Genomic DNA, 14,527 nt, shown 5'->3' on the forward strand with positions numbered 1-14,527 from the left:
TGTTGGGATAGGTGAGAAGATGCAAGAGAATGAAGAATAGGTTGTTGAGATCAAGCATAATGAGCATTTGGGCCTCAACATCACCAAAAAGGGTTCCAATTTGTCCTAATAAAGCATCCATTTATTTGTCTGAACTTTTTAGGAAGGTACAATAAGTAAACAAATTCACCTTTTTAACTCAAACTTTTACATATTAAACCCATTGAACGCTTTATTTTAAAATTTAATTAATGTAGATGTCATAGACCTCCTTCAATAAGCCAATTTTCATACATAGAGTTCGGACTTTTGAGAGATTTTGATTTGCCTATTCTTTCTTTCCTTCTTGTTGGTATTATTCATAAGATATTGTTTATCTTGATAATCTGATAGACAAAGGATAAGGATATGGGTAAACCTAGTAATTAACCTTCCAACCTTACAATCTTAGACTTTTATAATATTGAGTATGGAACAACAAATATCTATTGTTTGAGCTTATATTATAGCTCACCTAGAAATTAAGAATATCAAGGTTCTTGCTCTGATAGTGAATAAGAAGCTTAAGCAGAGTTGAGGGTAATACATATGAGAAATGAAAGTTACATATTCTTTGTTAAGTAGAGGAGGAAGCTTGACAAATCTTAAATTTTCCTACAAGTAAAATTGCTGCGTATGGTTGGTTGTTGTCTATGTGGCTTGGGTTGATAATCTAGGTTAACTATAGTAAAAACTTTTGATCCTTAGTACTCACAAATTTATTAATGATAGAGAATGCATGAATATAGAAAAAAACATAGCGGAAGTTAAAAACATTGAATACTATAAGAACATTGATATATGTAGGGAAAACCTTTTTGAATTGAATTCCTACCATCAAAGTGAGGACAAGCTTGTACTTAATATATATGTAGATTACATCAACACAACTTACTTTACTTTTGTAGCATTCTAATAGCAACATGACTTGTAAAACAACATGCAAATTATAATTCCATGGTTTGAATATATAGGCAAACATGATACACAAATTATATATGGTTTTCAATGCAATGGTCTCAAACTAGGAGCCAAGCAGTATACATGCACAAAAGATATCTCATGGCATGTGTTTGGGAGTTACAAGCATCTTGTAAGATGTTTCTAGCCTTTTGTGGTTCCCCAACTTTTTTAAAGGACACAAACACTGTTAGAAAGTAAAGTCCACCAAGATGACTGAGAGAGGGCAAGGGGGTGAATCAGTTATCCAATTGAAACAACTTTTATCAATCTTATTAAATGTGAAACATGTAATCAATAAGTGCAACAACCATAGCAGCATCACCATACACAATAACACCAGATTTGTTAACTAGGGAAACCCATGATCAGAGGGTAAACCTCACTGGTGATGGTACTCCCAAAATAATGTACTAATATATAAGTTCCTTGTAAGAGGATGGACAATGAAATACATTCAATACATATCAATCCCTGTTAGGAGATTCCAACCCAGTTAGGAGTTTTGACAACCCCATTAGGAGCTGTGGAAGACAGAAGGACTCATTGTAAAACAACTTCAGGGGCAAGACCACGAAACTCACTGTCCAACTAGCTTTAGTAATATTCTTTTCAGAACAATACCAATAAGCAATTGCCCACTGCAACCTCTTTGCCAAATACAGTCCCTTTGTCTACTCACCGTACCTTAACCATACCAAGCACTTCTCTCATCAAAATATATTCAATATCTGGTTCACTGGATCTCACATTCAAGTTCGCATACACATTACATCAAATATTCGTAGTGGATCTCGAATCCACTTAGATCACATTTTACTACAAGGAAAACCACTTTTTCCTTTATACCAAGTCCTAAAACAAATTATTGAGTCAGGGCTTTCCAAATTTACAATTATAATATAGGACCACCTTAAGATATTACATTACGCGTTACATTACAATATTTCAACTTCACAATCTTCATAACAATTCACATGCTTCTCATTTGGATGTGCGTGTTTGGCCATCACATCTTCATCATGTCGTCTACCTTTAAACAAGTTTGCTAAACCAGATTCTATCTCTGTTAGGAGATATATTTAAAATACCAACAACAGTTTCACGGGAACTCTGTCTAAATGCTGTCTTTAATAAATCTCAAATATTTGTCAACTATCTTCATATTTCTACATGCACAGTTAACCACATAATAAGGACTCTGTAGAACATGTCCTCAACTGCACATAGCCTCATACGTAATACTTGAACTTGGTGACTTCGATCTTTGTCTGCTTCTTTGTTACTCTGACAGAATTGCTAGTATGTTGACATCAATGACAAACACAATCATGAATGCAACGCAACCTCTGAATCATGTCTCCAACAATGTTAGATACTCCCCAATAGGAGTACCATCAACTTTCATGCTAACAATCTCCCCCTTTGGCATTGATGGCAACATGGATAAAAAACATCTTATTAACATGAATACCAGGTGTCTTTGCTGCATTTGCTCAACGACATTGTAATCAACATGCATAAGGCGTTAATCTACCCCATACATTAGCATCTTTTTAAATCCTCTTCGTCAATCAAATCTCTCTCTCTGTAACATCTTTCCCCCCCATTGATATTCTCTCCCATTGCCATCAATATTCATCAATCTTCATGTACACTTTCTCCCAATCATATATAACATAAGATATTTTTCATGTGTATCTCTCCCCCATTGACATCAATGTTTTGGTGCATAAGATTTTCAATAAGCTCAAGTGTCCAAATACATTGTTAAATACCAGTTACTAAGAGTCCTTCATGACTCAGCTCAAACACAGATACTCCAACATAGAGGAAGTATCAAGCATCTGGTCCAGACAATGAAATAGTGCTCTGCTACCACTGGACTGTTGCAATCTTTGCATCAACTACTCAGAAGTAGGTAGGGGCATAACCCTAAGCATACCCCTCAAGTACTCAAATGTATCCTTGGCAAAAGACCTCATAAATATGTTTGCTATTTGCTCCTTTGTACAGATATATTCCAATTTGATCTCCTTCTCTGCAAGTTTCTCTCTTAAAATGTGATAATAGATATATGCTTTGTCTTTAATATAAAACAGGATTCTTCGATATACTCACTGTACTTGTTTTATTACAATGTATGATAAGAGGCTCTGTAAACTCAATTCCAACGTCCTTCAACATTTGTTTCATCCAAATGATCTGATTACAATTTATTTGCTGTTGCTACATACTTTGCTTCTGTTGTGCTCTGCAAAATATAGTCATGTTTCTTGCTTAGCCAAGAAACTAAGCTTCCTCGAAGGAAAATTGCTCAACCACTTGTACTCTTTCTGTCATCCACACTACCTACCCAATCTGCATCAGTGTATGCACATAAGGTAAAGTAATTTGATCTATCATACCACAATCCAAAATTAGATGTACCCTATGAATATCTGAAAATTCTCTTTACTGCTGCATAATGAGTTTCTTTAGGATCAACTTGAAATCTTGCCACTATACCAATTGCATTAGCGATATCTGGTCTAGTAGGTGTTAGATATTGCAATCCTCCAGTCATAGATATGAAAATAGCCATGAAATACTTCATCTCACCAATCATGCTCATGTCATATTCTTTCTTCATCTCACCAGCAAATACTTCACTTGCTTCATCATTTCCTCCAAAGATTATATCATCCACAAACACTTCAACAATTAGTAAACCATTTTCAATCTCCAAATATAAATTATTGTCCGTAGTACATTTAGCAAATCCCAGTTTTGCAAAATATTTATCCAATCTCGCATACCATGCTCTAGGTGCATGTTTCGAGCAATATAATGCTTTTTTCAACTTACAAACCATATCTCCCTCTGTCAAAGGAAAACCTTCGGGTTGCTCAATGTAAATTTTTTCTTCAAATTCTCCATTTAGAAATGCTGATTTGACATCCATCTGATACACTTTGGATTTCTTGTTAGTCGCATATGCCAAAAACATTCTAACTTTTTCTATTCTACTAATAGGTGCAAGAGTTTCCTCATAATCAATATCTTCTTGTTGTGAATAACCTTTATATACTAGTCTTGATTTATTTCTCACAACCTCACCTTGTTCATTCATCTTATTTTTAAATACCCACTTAGTTCCAATAACATTCTTATCCTTAGGTCTAGAAACCAATTCCCAAGTATCATTATTTTCAGTTTGATCTAATTCTTCTCTCATAGCTTTAATTCAAAAATCATCTCTACTAGCTTCATCAACACTTCTAATTGTGAAATTAAACATTTTTCTTTCTTTGTACGTTATTCCTTGTCATCACTCCTTTGTCTTTGCTTTCGATAATCATATCAACAGGGTGATTCTTTAGCAGATTCTTATTAGGTGTCACCATCTCAACTTTGACTTCAGCTTTAGGTTCACTCCTTGGTTCTTCTCTCAGTTGCATAATTTGTATGTCATTTTGAAAATCAGTGCCAGTCTTATGAAACAACTCAACATTTTTTTTTGGATTAGTCGCTTCATCAGAATTATAATCAAGCATTCTTACTTGAACTCTAAACTTCTCATCAACTTTAACATTTGTGCTCTCAACAATAGTCTTAGTTGTCTGATTAAAACTTCTGTATGCTTTTCTTTTCGATGAATAACCATGAAACATAATTTCATCACTTCTTGTATCAAACTTACCAATGCCATCTTCTCTTACAGTGTAACACTTACTTCCAAAATTCTGAAATACTTAACTAAAGGTGCATCTAAACCACAAGTCATAGGGGTCCTTACGTGTACCTTGTCTGATCTGTACTCTGTTCATGGTGTATACTGTTGTATTTACTGCTTTTGCCCAGAATATATTTACCACATCCTTTTCAAACATCATAGCTCTTGCTGCCTCTGTTTCTCCTCTCTGCTATACCATTTTATTTAGGTGTCTTAGGGGCTAAAAGCTGTCTTTTAATGCCATTCAGTTCACAAAAAATGTTAAACTCATTCGAAGTAAACTCTCGACCTCTATCAGATCTCATATATTTAATCTTCAAACTAGATTCATTTTCAACTCTATTCCTAAACACTTTAAACTTCTCAAATGCTTCAAATTCCTCTCTAAGAAATGCTACCCGCATCATCCTAGTGAAATCATCAACAAGAATCATGAAATACCTTTCGCCAGAGAATGATCTTGTTTTTGTAGGACCACTCAAGTCTGTGCGTACAATCTCCAACTTTGCTGATGTAATAAGCTTTTTGCTTGCTAAAGAACTTTTCTTCTGTTTCGCCATAACACATTACTAACATACCATGTTAGTAAGCTTCACAATTTTAGGCAAATCTCTAACAACAAGTGCAATACTGATCTTCACAATATTATCAAAGTTTATGTGACAAAACCATCTATGCCATAACTAATTGTCATCAACTTTAGCAACTAAACATGTCCTCTCGTTAGGATTCAAGTGAAAAACATTACCTCTTGTCCGTGTACCAGTACCAATCAACTTACCATCATTATCGTTGATAATACATGTCTTCTCTATGAATTGTAACCAATATCCCTTGTCAACTAGCTGTCCAACACTCAAAAGATTACATTTCAAACCATTAACAAAATAAACATCATCAGTGTTAGTTTTTCAATTGGGAGTAATAGATCGTATTCCTTTTATGTGACAAGTTGCATTGTTTCCAACTCTAACAAATATTTTATCGCAATTGTTGAATTCAACGAAATTGTTCATATCTCCAGTCATATGATGTGAACAACCATTGTCTATGATCCAATCAAATTTCTTCATTTCATCTTGTGACACTGATGCTTTTTCCTCTTCTAACTTCTTTTTTTCAGGACTTTCCTCCTTAATTGCAACAAATCCTATTTCATCACTTTCATCATCACGTTCACTCAAAAATCTTTCCACACTAGCTTCTAATTCCTCATTATTTGCATAAAGATATTCTCTAGTTTTCCAAGGCTTGAACTTCCTTATAGACTTCTCTACTCGCTTAGGGGGCACTTAGAAAGATAATGACCATATTCATCACAAGTCCAACATTTAAAGCATAGATGGAAGACTCGCTGGTTACTCGGCGAGTTTTAAACACTCGTCGAGTAAATCGCCCAAAAACTCGCCTGTCAAAAAACTCGGCGTGAGTCCAAAAACTCGGCGAGTTAATGTAAAAAACTCGCAGTTCAGGGAACCCGCAGCCAATGACGCCTAAATAGGTCAAAATGCATTGTTTCTTTCATTTGTGTGGAGCAAAGAAGGTTTTAGCTGATTGCAAGTGATTAAAGGTAGATTGGAGTGGATTTTGGAGGATTCTAACCGAATTTAGAAGAGAAATTTCTTTCCAGGTATGTTCATCTTATCATTGTTTGAAAACTTTTTATAGTTTTAAGCAAAGCTTTTATTGTTTTTGTTGTTGTTTGTAAATGATTTCAAATCATTTGAAAGTTGAAACCCTAGTTGTTTTAAACTTCTAGCTTCTAAGTTCTAACTCTAAGTTCTAACTTTGTTTATTCGTTTTTCTATAAATTTAATTATTTATGTGTAGGGCAGTGGACAAGCATTAAGAAAACATGACAAACCCGCAAGAAGAGTGGCCACAAACACTATGCCCATTTGGATATATAGGCACTCGGCCTAAAAATGCAAGAGATAAGGCATGGCGGTATGCCTATGAAGCTCCAAGTCACACTGATATTGGGAAGGTGATATGCATTCCCTGTGAGAGAATTATTTCTGGAGGCATAAACCACCTCAAATACCACCTTGCAGGCATAAAGAAACATGACTCAAATCCTTGTCTCAAGGTAACTGATGAAGAAAAAAGATTCATCCATGCCCTACTTGCAGCTACTGAAGAGAAAAAATTGAATAGGGAGAGGGCAAAATTAGCTATGAGGGCAGCCATAGCTGAATCTGAAGGAGCTCCTTTTGATATGCAAGAGGAAGAAGAAGCACTTGAGAACATACCAGGATCTCTTCGTGGCCCACGGATCCGCAAACAAAATTTCTCTTTTACCGGTTCCACTTCTTCTACATCTCCTACTTCTTCATCATCACCATCTGGATCCCCATCAGGGATAGGTGGTTATTTTGTGCCCAGGAACACACTTGGAGCACAGCCATCATTAGAGGGCACTGCATGGTTTAAGGAGGTGCATGAGCAAACTGATATTGCAGCAGCTGATTTTTGGTTTTTCAACAATATCTCAATGAATGCCGCTGATAGTCCCTATTGGGTCAATATGGTGAATGCAATGACAATATCAAGCAAAGGGTACAAGCCGCCTAATCGCAAGGATATGAGTGGAAGGTTAGTATTTTACTATTTAGTAATTGTAAATAATTGTGATTCACTTTAGTTCATTGTTATATTTTAAATCTTAATTGTTATAACTTATTTCCTAATTTTTTACTAACACTTACACTTTATTTAATATTACATCTAAATTTTGTAGGTTGCTTGACAAAGCGGTTGGTAGGGCAACATTGTTGATAGAAGACCAAAAGAAAGAGTGGAAGAAGTATGGCTGCACCATTTTATCTGATGGGTGGACAAATGGAAGAAGTAGAACCATTATTAACTTCTTGATTGCTTGCAAAGATGATGTGGTGTTTTGGAAATCTGTCGATGCCTCCAACAAAGTGAAAAATGCAGCCACATTGGCTTTAATGTTGGAGAGTGTTGTCATGGAGGTGGGAATAGAGAATGTGGTGCAAATAATCATAGGTAATGCAACAGCATATGTGGCAGCAGGTAGATTTAATTTTTTATATTTGAATCAATATGAATCATGAATGTAATGCTATGGTATTATTCAATTTAGATTTGATGTAATTTGTAAATACTAAATATGGAAAGTTTGTTACTGATTATTTATTTTTTGCTAATCTTTTAGGTAGAATCCTCCAAGAGAGGCATCCCACACTTTTTTGGTCACCTTGTGCAGCACATGTCCTTGACCTTCTTTTGGAGGACATAGGAAAACTTGATTGGGTGAGACATAGGAAAACTTGATTGGGTGAGTCCAGTTGTGGAAGATGCTAGGCGAGTCACGAAATATATCTATAATCACCCATGAGTTCTCAGTTTGATGAGAAAAGCCACTAAAGGCAAAGATTTGATGAGACCTACTATGACAAGGTTTGCAACGGTCTTCTTGACGTTGCAAAGTATTCTTGACCACATATTGGCTTTGAAGCAAATGTTTGTGTGTGCTGATTGGGTTGCTTCACAAGTTCACCTTACTCAAAGAAGCCCGAAGGAGAGGCTGTGGCACGAATAGTCTTTGATGATAGCTTTTTTGCAAAGGCTAAGGAGATTGTGGAGGTAACTTACTATGTTACTATGGTTTATTCAAGTTTCATTATCAATTCATAACTTACTATGTTATTAACTAATTTGTATTTTTCAAATTTCAAATGTAGATGTCTCTGCCCCTGGTTCTAGTCTTGCGCACATGTGATGGGTAGCAATCCCCAATGGGAGGTCTTTATGAGGCCATGGATAGGGCGAAAGAGGCTGTTAGAAGTTACTATCACGGGGACAGTCTCAGATTTGATCCCATTTGGGAAATAATTGATAGGAGGTGGAACAATATGCTCCACCAACCTATTCATGCAGCAGGCTACTTCCTCAATCCCAAATTTAGGTACTATGATAATTGATTGTCCTTGAAGTTGGGATTTTAATAAGTCTTTATTTTACTTTACTTTTTAAGATTGTGTAGTAAGACTTGATATCATTTTCTATTTGTTTTAGGGCTGATGATTCCTACTCAGATCCTAATGGAGAGGTCATGGAAGGTCTCTCTAAATGCATTGAGAGAATGATATCAAGTGAAGAGGAGAGAGACCTTATTGTGACCGAACAAAAAATCTATGTGGAATCAAGGGGTCCTTTTTTCTCTTCTATGCTAGCAAAGAGAGCAAGATCTACTCAAGCACTAGGTAAAGCATCAAACTTTAAAACTTTTGCTAATTGATAAGTTGTGCTTTTGATTTTTTTTTTATTGCTTTATAACTTTTTTAATTTTGTTTTGCATATGCTTGGTGGGCAAGTTGGGGTGGCAATACCCCCAATTTAAGGAAATTTGCTCTCAGAGTCCTATCCCAACCTTGTAGCTCATCCCATTGTGAGCGCAATTGGAGCTTATTTGAGTCCATCCATACAAAGAAAAGAAACAGAATGACTCAAAAACGGCTTAATGATCTTGTTTATGTGCACTATAATCTTAAGTTGCGCATAAAAAAGGCACAACTCTTAGAACTACTTGGTCCGCTTGATCTAGATGAGATAGATCCTTATTCTGATTGGATAGCACAGGAGCCAAGTCCATTGTTTACACCAGATGAGATCGCTGATTTGGAGAGGCAGGCCATGGAGGGGGAGGCTAACACTGATTTTTAGTTCACTATGGATGACATTGAGGATGAGGACGAGGATGATGATGATTCAGGCGAGGATCAGGCATTACCATTAGGAGGAGATGCATCCTCTTCTAGGACGCCGAGCTAGTCAGTAGGGACGTTGAGCGAGGGGCCACAGCCACAGAGTTCACAGTCATGCAGCTCACGCCCTATCCTAGTGCGGGGCACTTCTTCCAGGACTAGACCCCCTCGCTTTCCTGGTAGTGCAAGTGGAAAGAGGAAGATGTGATTGACATTGTATTGATGTATTTAGACTTTTAGTATTTACTTCTAGTTTGATAGATTGAAACTATTTAGTAATTTACTATTTTGCTTCCTACCATGAGCATTTTGCATGAGAATGCAATTTTGTATGCATTATGCATTTATATATATCTAAACTTTGTTTCTTTCTTTTGTATTGTCTTTAATTAACTTATTAGATTCATCTTCTCATTAAATTTTGCAAAATAAATGTATATTTAATTAAATTTCAGCGGTTTTTTAGGTTCCCGAGTTTTTCCCGAGTTTTTTTTTTTAAATCGCCGAGTTTTTTCCGATTAAACTTTTGGGGGGCTTGGCGAGTTTTTGCATTTGGCGAGTTTTCCAAGTATGATTTAAAGATTTTCTTACCTTCGGGTTCTTTTCTCACAAGTAGGGCAATTCCTTCTTGTCTTCTTCTAATTTTCCTTTGTTGCTGTTAGTATAATCTCCACTAGTACTTGCACATTCTTGTCAATGTAGGTTGAACACTTGATGCGCCGAAAGCAGTTTCAATTCTAGGCAAATCTTCACCTTGTCTCAAACTAATCCTAGCTGATTCCAATTTTCGAAGAAGAGTTTCTCTTGTGAAATTCTCCATGCAAGGTATAACTTGTTCAATCATCTGTGCATATTTGCTTATATGCAGGTGTTAAAGTTTTCAAGATCTTCCATACAATTTCATCTTCATATTTCTTTTCATTACAATCCTTAATTCCTGCAACAATTTATGATATTGTACTAAAATAACTACTTACAGATTCATCTTTCATCACTTTAGTTTCTTGAAATAAACATATCCAATTCTGTAATCTAACCTTTCTAGCACGCTTATAACTTTCAAAAGTAAATTCCATAACATTCCAAATTTCATATGCTAAACTTAAAGATTTTACTTGATTGTACTCATTTTCAAGAAGAGCTGTTAGAAGTGCTTCTCTAGCAAGCATATTGCACAAACAATTCTCTTTGAGGCTTAGTACATTCCTCAAGCTTTTCTTCTTCAACGACTTGTTTCTTGCTTTTAGTTAGCGGCCAATATCCTAGGCCCAAACATAGCAAATGTGTCTTCATCTTCTCTTTCCAACTGTCATAATTAACTCCATCAAACTTCAGACTTTCTTTTCTAAAATGACTCGCCATAGATCTCCTCAAGTTGTTAAGCTTTTCCTTCAAGGACTTGATGCTTTGATACCAATTGTTAGAAAGTAAAGTTCACCAAGATAACTAAGAGGGGGGGAGGGGGTGAATCAATTATTCAATTAAAACAACTTTTATCAATTTTAACAAATCTGAAACATGTAATCAATAAGTGCAACGACCATAGCAAGTTCATCATACACAATAACACCGGATTTGTTAACTAGGGAAACCCTTGATCAGAAGAAAAATCTCTGTGAGGATAGTACCCAAAAAATGATGTGCTAATGTTTAAGTTCCTTGTAAGAGGATGGACCCTTTTAGGAGTCAATGAAATACATTTAGTGCATATCAATTCTTGTTAAGAGACTTTGAATCCTTGTTAGGAGTTGTGCCGACACTGTTAGGAGTTGTGGAAGACGAAAGGACCCATTGTCTAAACAACTTTAGGGGCAAGACCATCGGACTCACTATCCAATAGGCTATAGTAATATTCTTTTTAGAACAATACCAATAAGCAACTGTGCACAACAACCTCTTTTCCAAATACAATCTCTCTGTCTGCTCACCATGCCTTAATGGTACCAAACACTTCTCTCATCAAAATATATTCAATATCAGGTTCATTGGATCTCACATAGAAGTTCACATACTCGTATTACATCAAATATCCACACTGGATCTTAAATCCACTTGGATCACATTCTACAAGAAAACAACTTCCCTTTATACCAAGTCCTAAAACAAATTATTGAGTTGGCCATGGGGCTTTCCCAATTTACAATTATAATATAGGTCCACCTTAAAATATTACATTACACGTTACATTACAATATTTCAACTTTTCAAAATTACAATCAAATTGTCAGCTCACAATCTTCATAGCACTTTACACGTTGCTCATCTGGATGTGCGCATTTGACCACCGCATCTTCATAATGTCTTCTACCTCTGTACAAGTTCGTTAAATCATATTCTATCTCTTATAGGAGGTATAATCAAAATACTAGCAATTGTTTCTTAGGAACTTTGTTTGAAAGTTGTCTTCAGTAAATCTCGAATAATTGTCGACTATTTTCATATTTCCACGTGCGCAATTACCACATCATTAGGACACTCTGTAGACCATGTTGTCCACTGCTCACAGCCTCATTTGCAATACTCCAACCTCATGACCTCAATCTTTGTCTGCTTCTTTGTTGCTCTCGTAGAAATACTAGTATGTTGACACGAATAACAAACACAGTCATGAATGCAACACACAACCTATGAATCATGTCTCCAATAATGCTAGGATTCTCATCCACAGGAATACCATCAGCATTCATGCTAACAAACACCCCATTGGTTGACAAAATAATATCCTAAGTCCTAAAAAGACACGACCTTTCATGAACTTGGTCACGCAACTTCAAGGACAAAATCAACCCATTGGAAGATAAAATAACAACTCCCATGTCTAGAAAAGTCAACCAATATTTTACACATTATCGATGATGTTTTCTTTTATTACAATGTCATTGATGCTTCTTACACTTTTAACAGCACTATTCGTCAAAAAAATCCTATACAGTTCTTCCTGAGCATCCAGTGATCCCCATATCATGCAACTTGCATAGATATTCCAAATCACTTAAAATAACAATATTTAATTATAGATATTCTTAACTTATGTGGATTCTCAAGTTTGGTCCTCCACATTCAATTTGGGAATGTACACATAATTAATTGACTATCAAATAAAAAAATTAGTATAGTTTAATACAAGGATTGCAAGGTGAATAGCACCATTGATCCCAATAACTTGAACTAGGACATGTATGGAATTCTATTGTTATTCTTAATAATATAAAATTAGGAATACAAGTAGTTTTTTTGTAAAGAGGAGGGTAATATCTATACATCTTCAAATATTGAGCTAAGTAATATTACTAAACAGTGGGTTGCCGTCTATGTGGCCAGAACTAGAACATGAAGGACATTTAAAATTACTAATGACAATATTTCTATGTCGTAATCTTATCACCCTTGGACTTGTTGATGTGAGTTTTGTTACAACATATAAAATCAATTACATAGTATTCCAAGATGAAACACCAAATCTCTGACTCTCTCTTGAATAAGGATGCTCATATACTAGACTATGTATTTGAATTGTGTGATTAGTTTTGTGATGTGATATGTTGGTCCTTACAAAGGGACTTGCATTGTTCATTTAATGGGCATCAATTGTGTCAACTATTTCACACAAACAAATTGGAAAGGGATAAGGGTTTAGAGAATCTAATCTAATCTCTAAGAATTTAAGATAATGTTGATGATGGGGTGAGTCTAACCAATCCTTGCTTCGCTACATCAACTAGGCATGGGAGGGTGCTTCCTTATGAGGATGTGGGAATGATTTTCACATTGTCAATACTCATTCAAACATGACATCGTGAAAATCAGATGAATGGAAGAAAACTGGATAATATTGCATTAGCAATGAACTCATTAAGGGCCCGTTTGGCGAGCGGAATACAAGCGGAATAGGCATAGGTAAATTCCAAAATTTTTGAATTCCTCGTTTGGATGCACCAAAATGGAATTGGAATACAAAGTAAAATAGGAATACGTATTCCAATTTTGGCCTAAAAATGGGGTTTTGCAATTCCACCCAAATAGTTGTTATTGGAATATGTACTCCTATTTCACTTTTTTATATTTTAGAAAACATAAATTTTGGGGTCCGCAAATTCCCATCAAATATTGGCTGAACCAAATAGAGAACAGAAATACGTAGCCCCATTTTCTATTCCAGAATACGTATTCCTATTCCCCTATTCCTATTCTGCTTGCCAACCGGGCCCTAATAGAGTTTACAAATGCTAATTATAACGTAGTATTAAAACAGACTTAAGTGAGACAAACTAAAAATAAAGCCTAAATGATCATTAACTAAGGTTCTAAAAGAACAAGCTTAATATAGCAAGAACTTAAGATACTAAAAATAATCTAATAACCTTCCTTAATAGTCATTTTATCAACTACCCTGCAAAAGACAATACATGTCTTGTAGTTACAAAACCTTCAGAACATCATGCTGCTACGAACATCCTTCCTAGATATTGTAGAATGTCAATGATCAAGTGTAGCCAAAAAAAGACATAGAAGTTGATGTCCTTCTTTATAATGGTTTGCAATGAGAGAGTAGAGCCTGCCATTGACCCTTCTAGAAGCTACATAACCACTAAGCGAAAATCATCACCAAAACATCCAACCTGATGTTGGATAATTGAACTACCCTTCCTCAAAAATAGAGATACACACTGAGAACTGTTGCGGAACCCTACAAATTATTGCTGATGAGCAGAATGCTCCAAAATTGATGGCAAAAATACTATGATTTGAAGAGTACAAAGTATCTTTTTTTTCGTGTGGAAAGTATAGTAAAAACCCATAAATAACATCTCACGCGAACTTTGCTTATTAGAGAAACCAGAAATGATTTTTAAGGAGAAAAATCAATGAATAACCACAATTTTTTGTGGCGAAAAATTGATCAAAACCAAAGACAATTTGAGGTGAAAAATTGATCAAAACCAAACATGATTTATGAGGTGAAAAATCAATCAAAACCAAACCGAAGCAGAGATATGAATAAAATAATACAAAACTCCATTTTTTTGATGAGAAACAATAAAACCCTACTGAAGTTTTATAAGGGAAAAATTTATGAAAACCCACAAGATAATTTTGAGGA

General features: G+C 35.4%; 2 protein-coding genes and 1 long non-coding RNA gene across 3 annotated transcripts in view; all 3 read left to right on the forward strand.

Moving 5' to 3' along the window:
* The window catches only part of LOC149543396 (protein phosphatase 2C and cyclic nucleotide-binding/kinase domain-containing protein), a 119,271-nt gene that overhangs the window by 38,755 nt on the left and 65,989 nt on the right, over positions 1 to 14,527 (forward strand). The window lies entirely within an intron of this gene.
* Positions 4,409 to 8,100, forward strand: LOC149543397 (uncharacterized). The gene is made up of 3 exons (XM_089798190.1): positions 4,409 to 7,288; positions 7,434 to 7,705; positions 7,875 to 8,100. The coding sequence occupies exons 1-3, from the start codon at positions 6,549 to 6,551 to the stop codon at positions 7,991 to 7,993; spliced, it is 1,131 nt and encodes a 376-aa protein (XP_089654316.1). The 5' UTR covers positions 4,409 to 6,548; the 3' UTR covers positions 7,994 to 8,100.
* LOC149543398 (uncharacterized) lies at positions 8,168 to 8,925 on the forward strand. Its single transcript, XR_016355633.1, has 3 exons — positions 8,168 to 8,305; positions 8,404 to 8,627; positions 8,738 to 8,925. It is a non-coding gene; the product is annotated as an uncharacterized LOC149543398 (long non-coding RNA).

Source organism: Cupressus sempervirens, chromosome 8, assembly GCF_028749045.1.
Source record: "Cupressus sempervirens isolate cs-2001-9-10 chromosome 8, ASM2874904v1, whole genome shotgun sequence".
Lineage (NCBI taxonomy): Eukaryota > Viridiplantae > Streptophyta > Pinopsida > Cupressales > Cupressaceae > Cupressus > Cupressus sempervirens.

What these genes read in the sequence shown, in the direction of transcription:
- LOC149543397 (XM_089798190.1), top strand. Translation starts at nt 6,549, where the DNA reads ATGACAAACCCGCAAGAAGAGTGGCCACAAACACTATGCCCATTTGGA. An exon ending in CGCAAGGATATGAGTGGAAG is followed by an intron (nt 7,289 to 7,433) that starts GTTAGTATTTTA and finishes TAAATTTTGTAG; the next exon opens with GTTGCTTGACAAAGCGGTTG. An exon ending in TGTGGTGCAAATAATCATAG is followed by an intron (nt 7,706 to 7,874) that starts GTAATGCAACAG and finishes CTAATCTTTTAG; the next exon opens with GTAGAATCCTCCAAGAGAGG.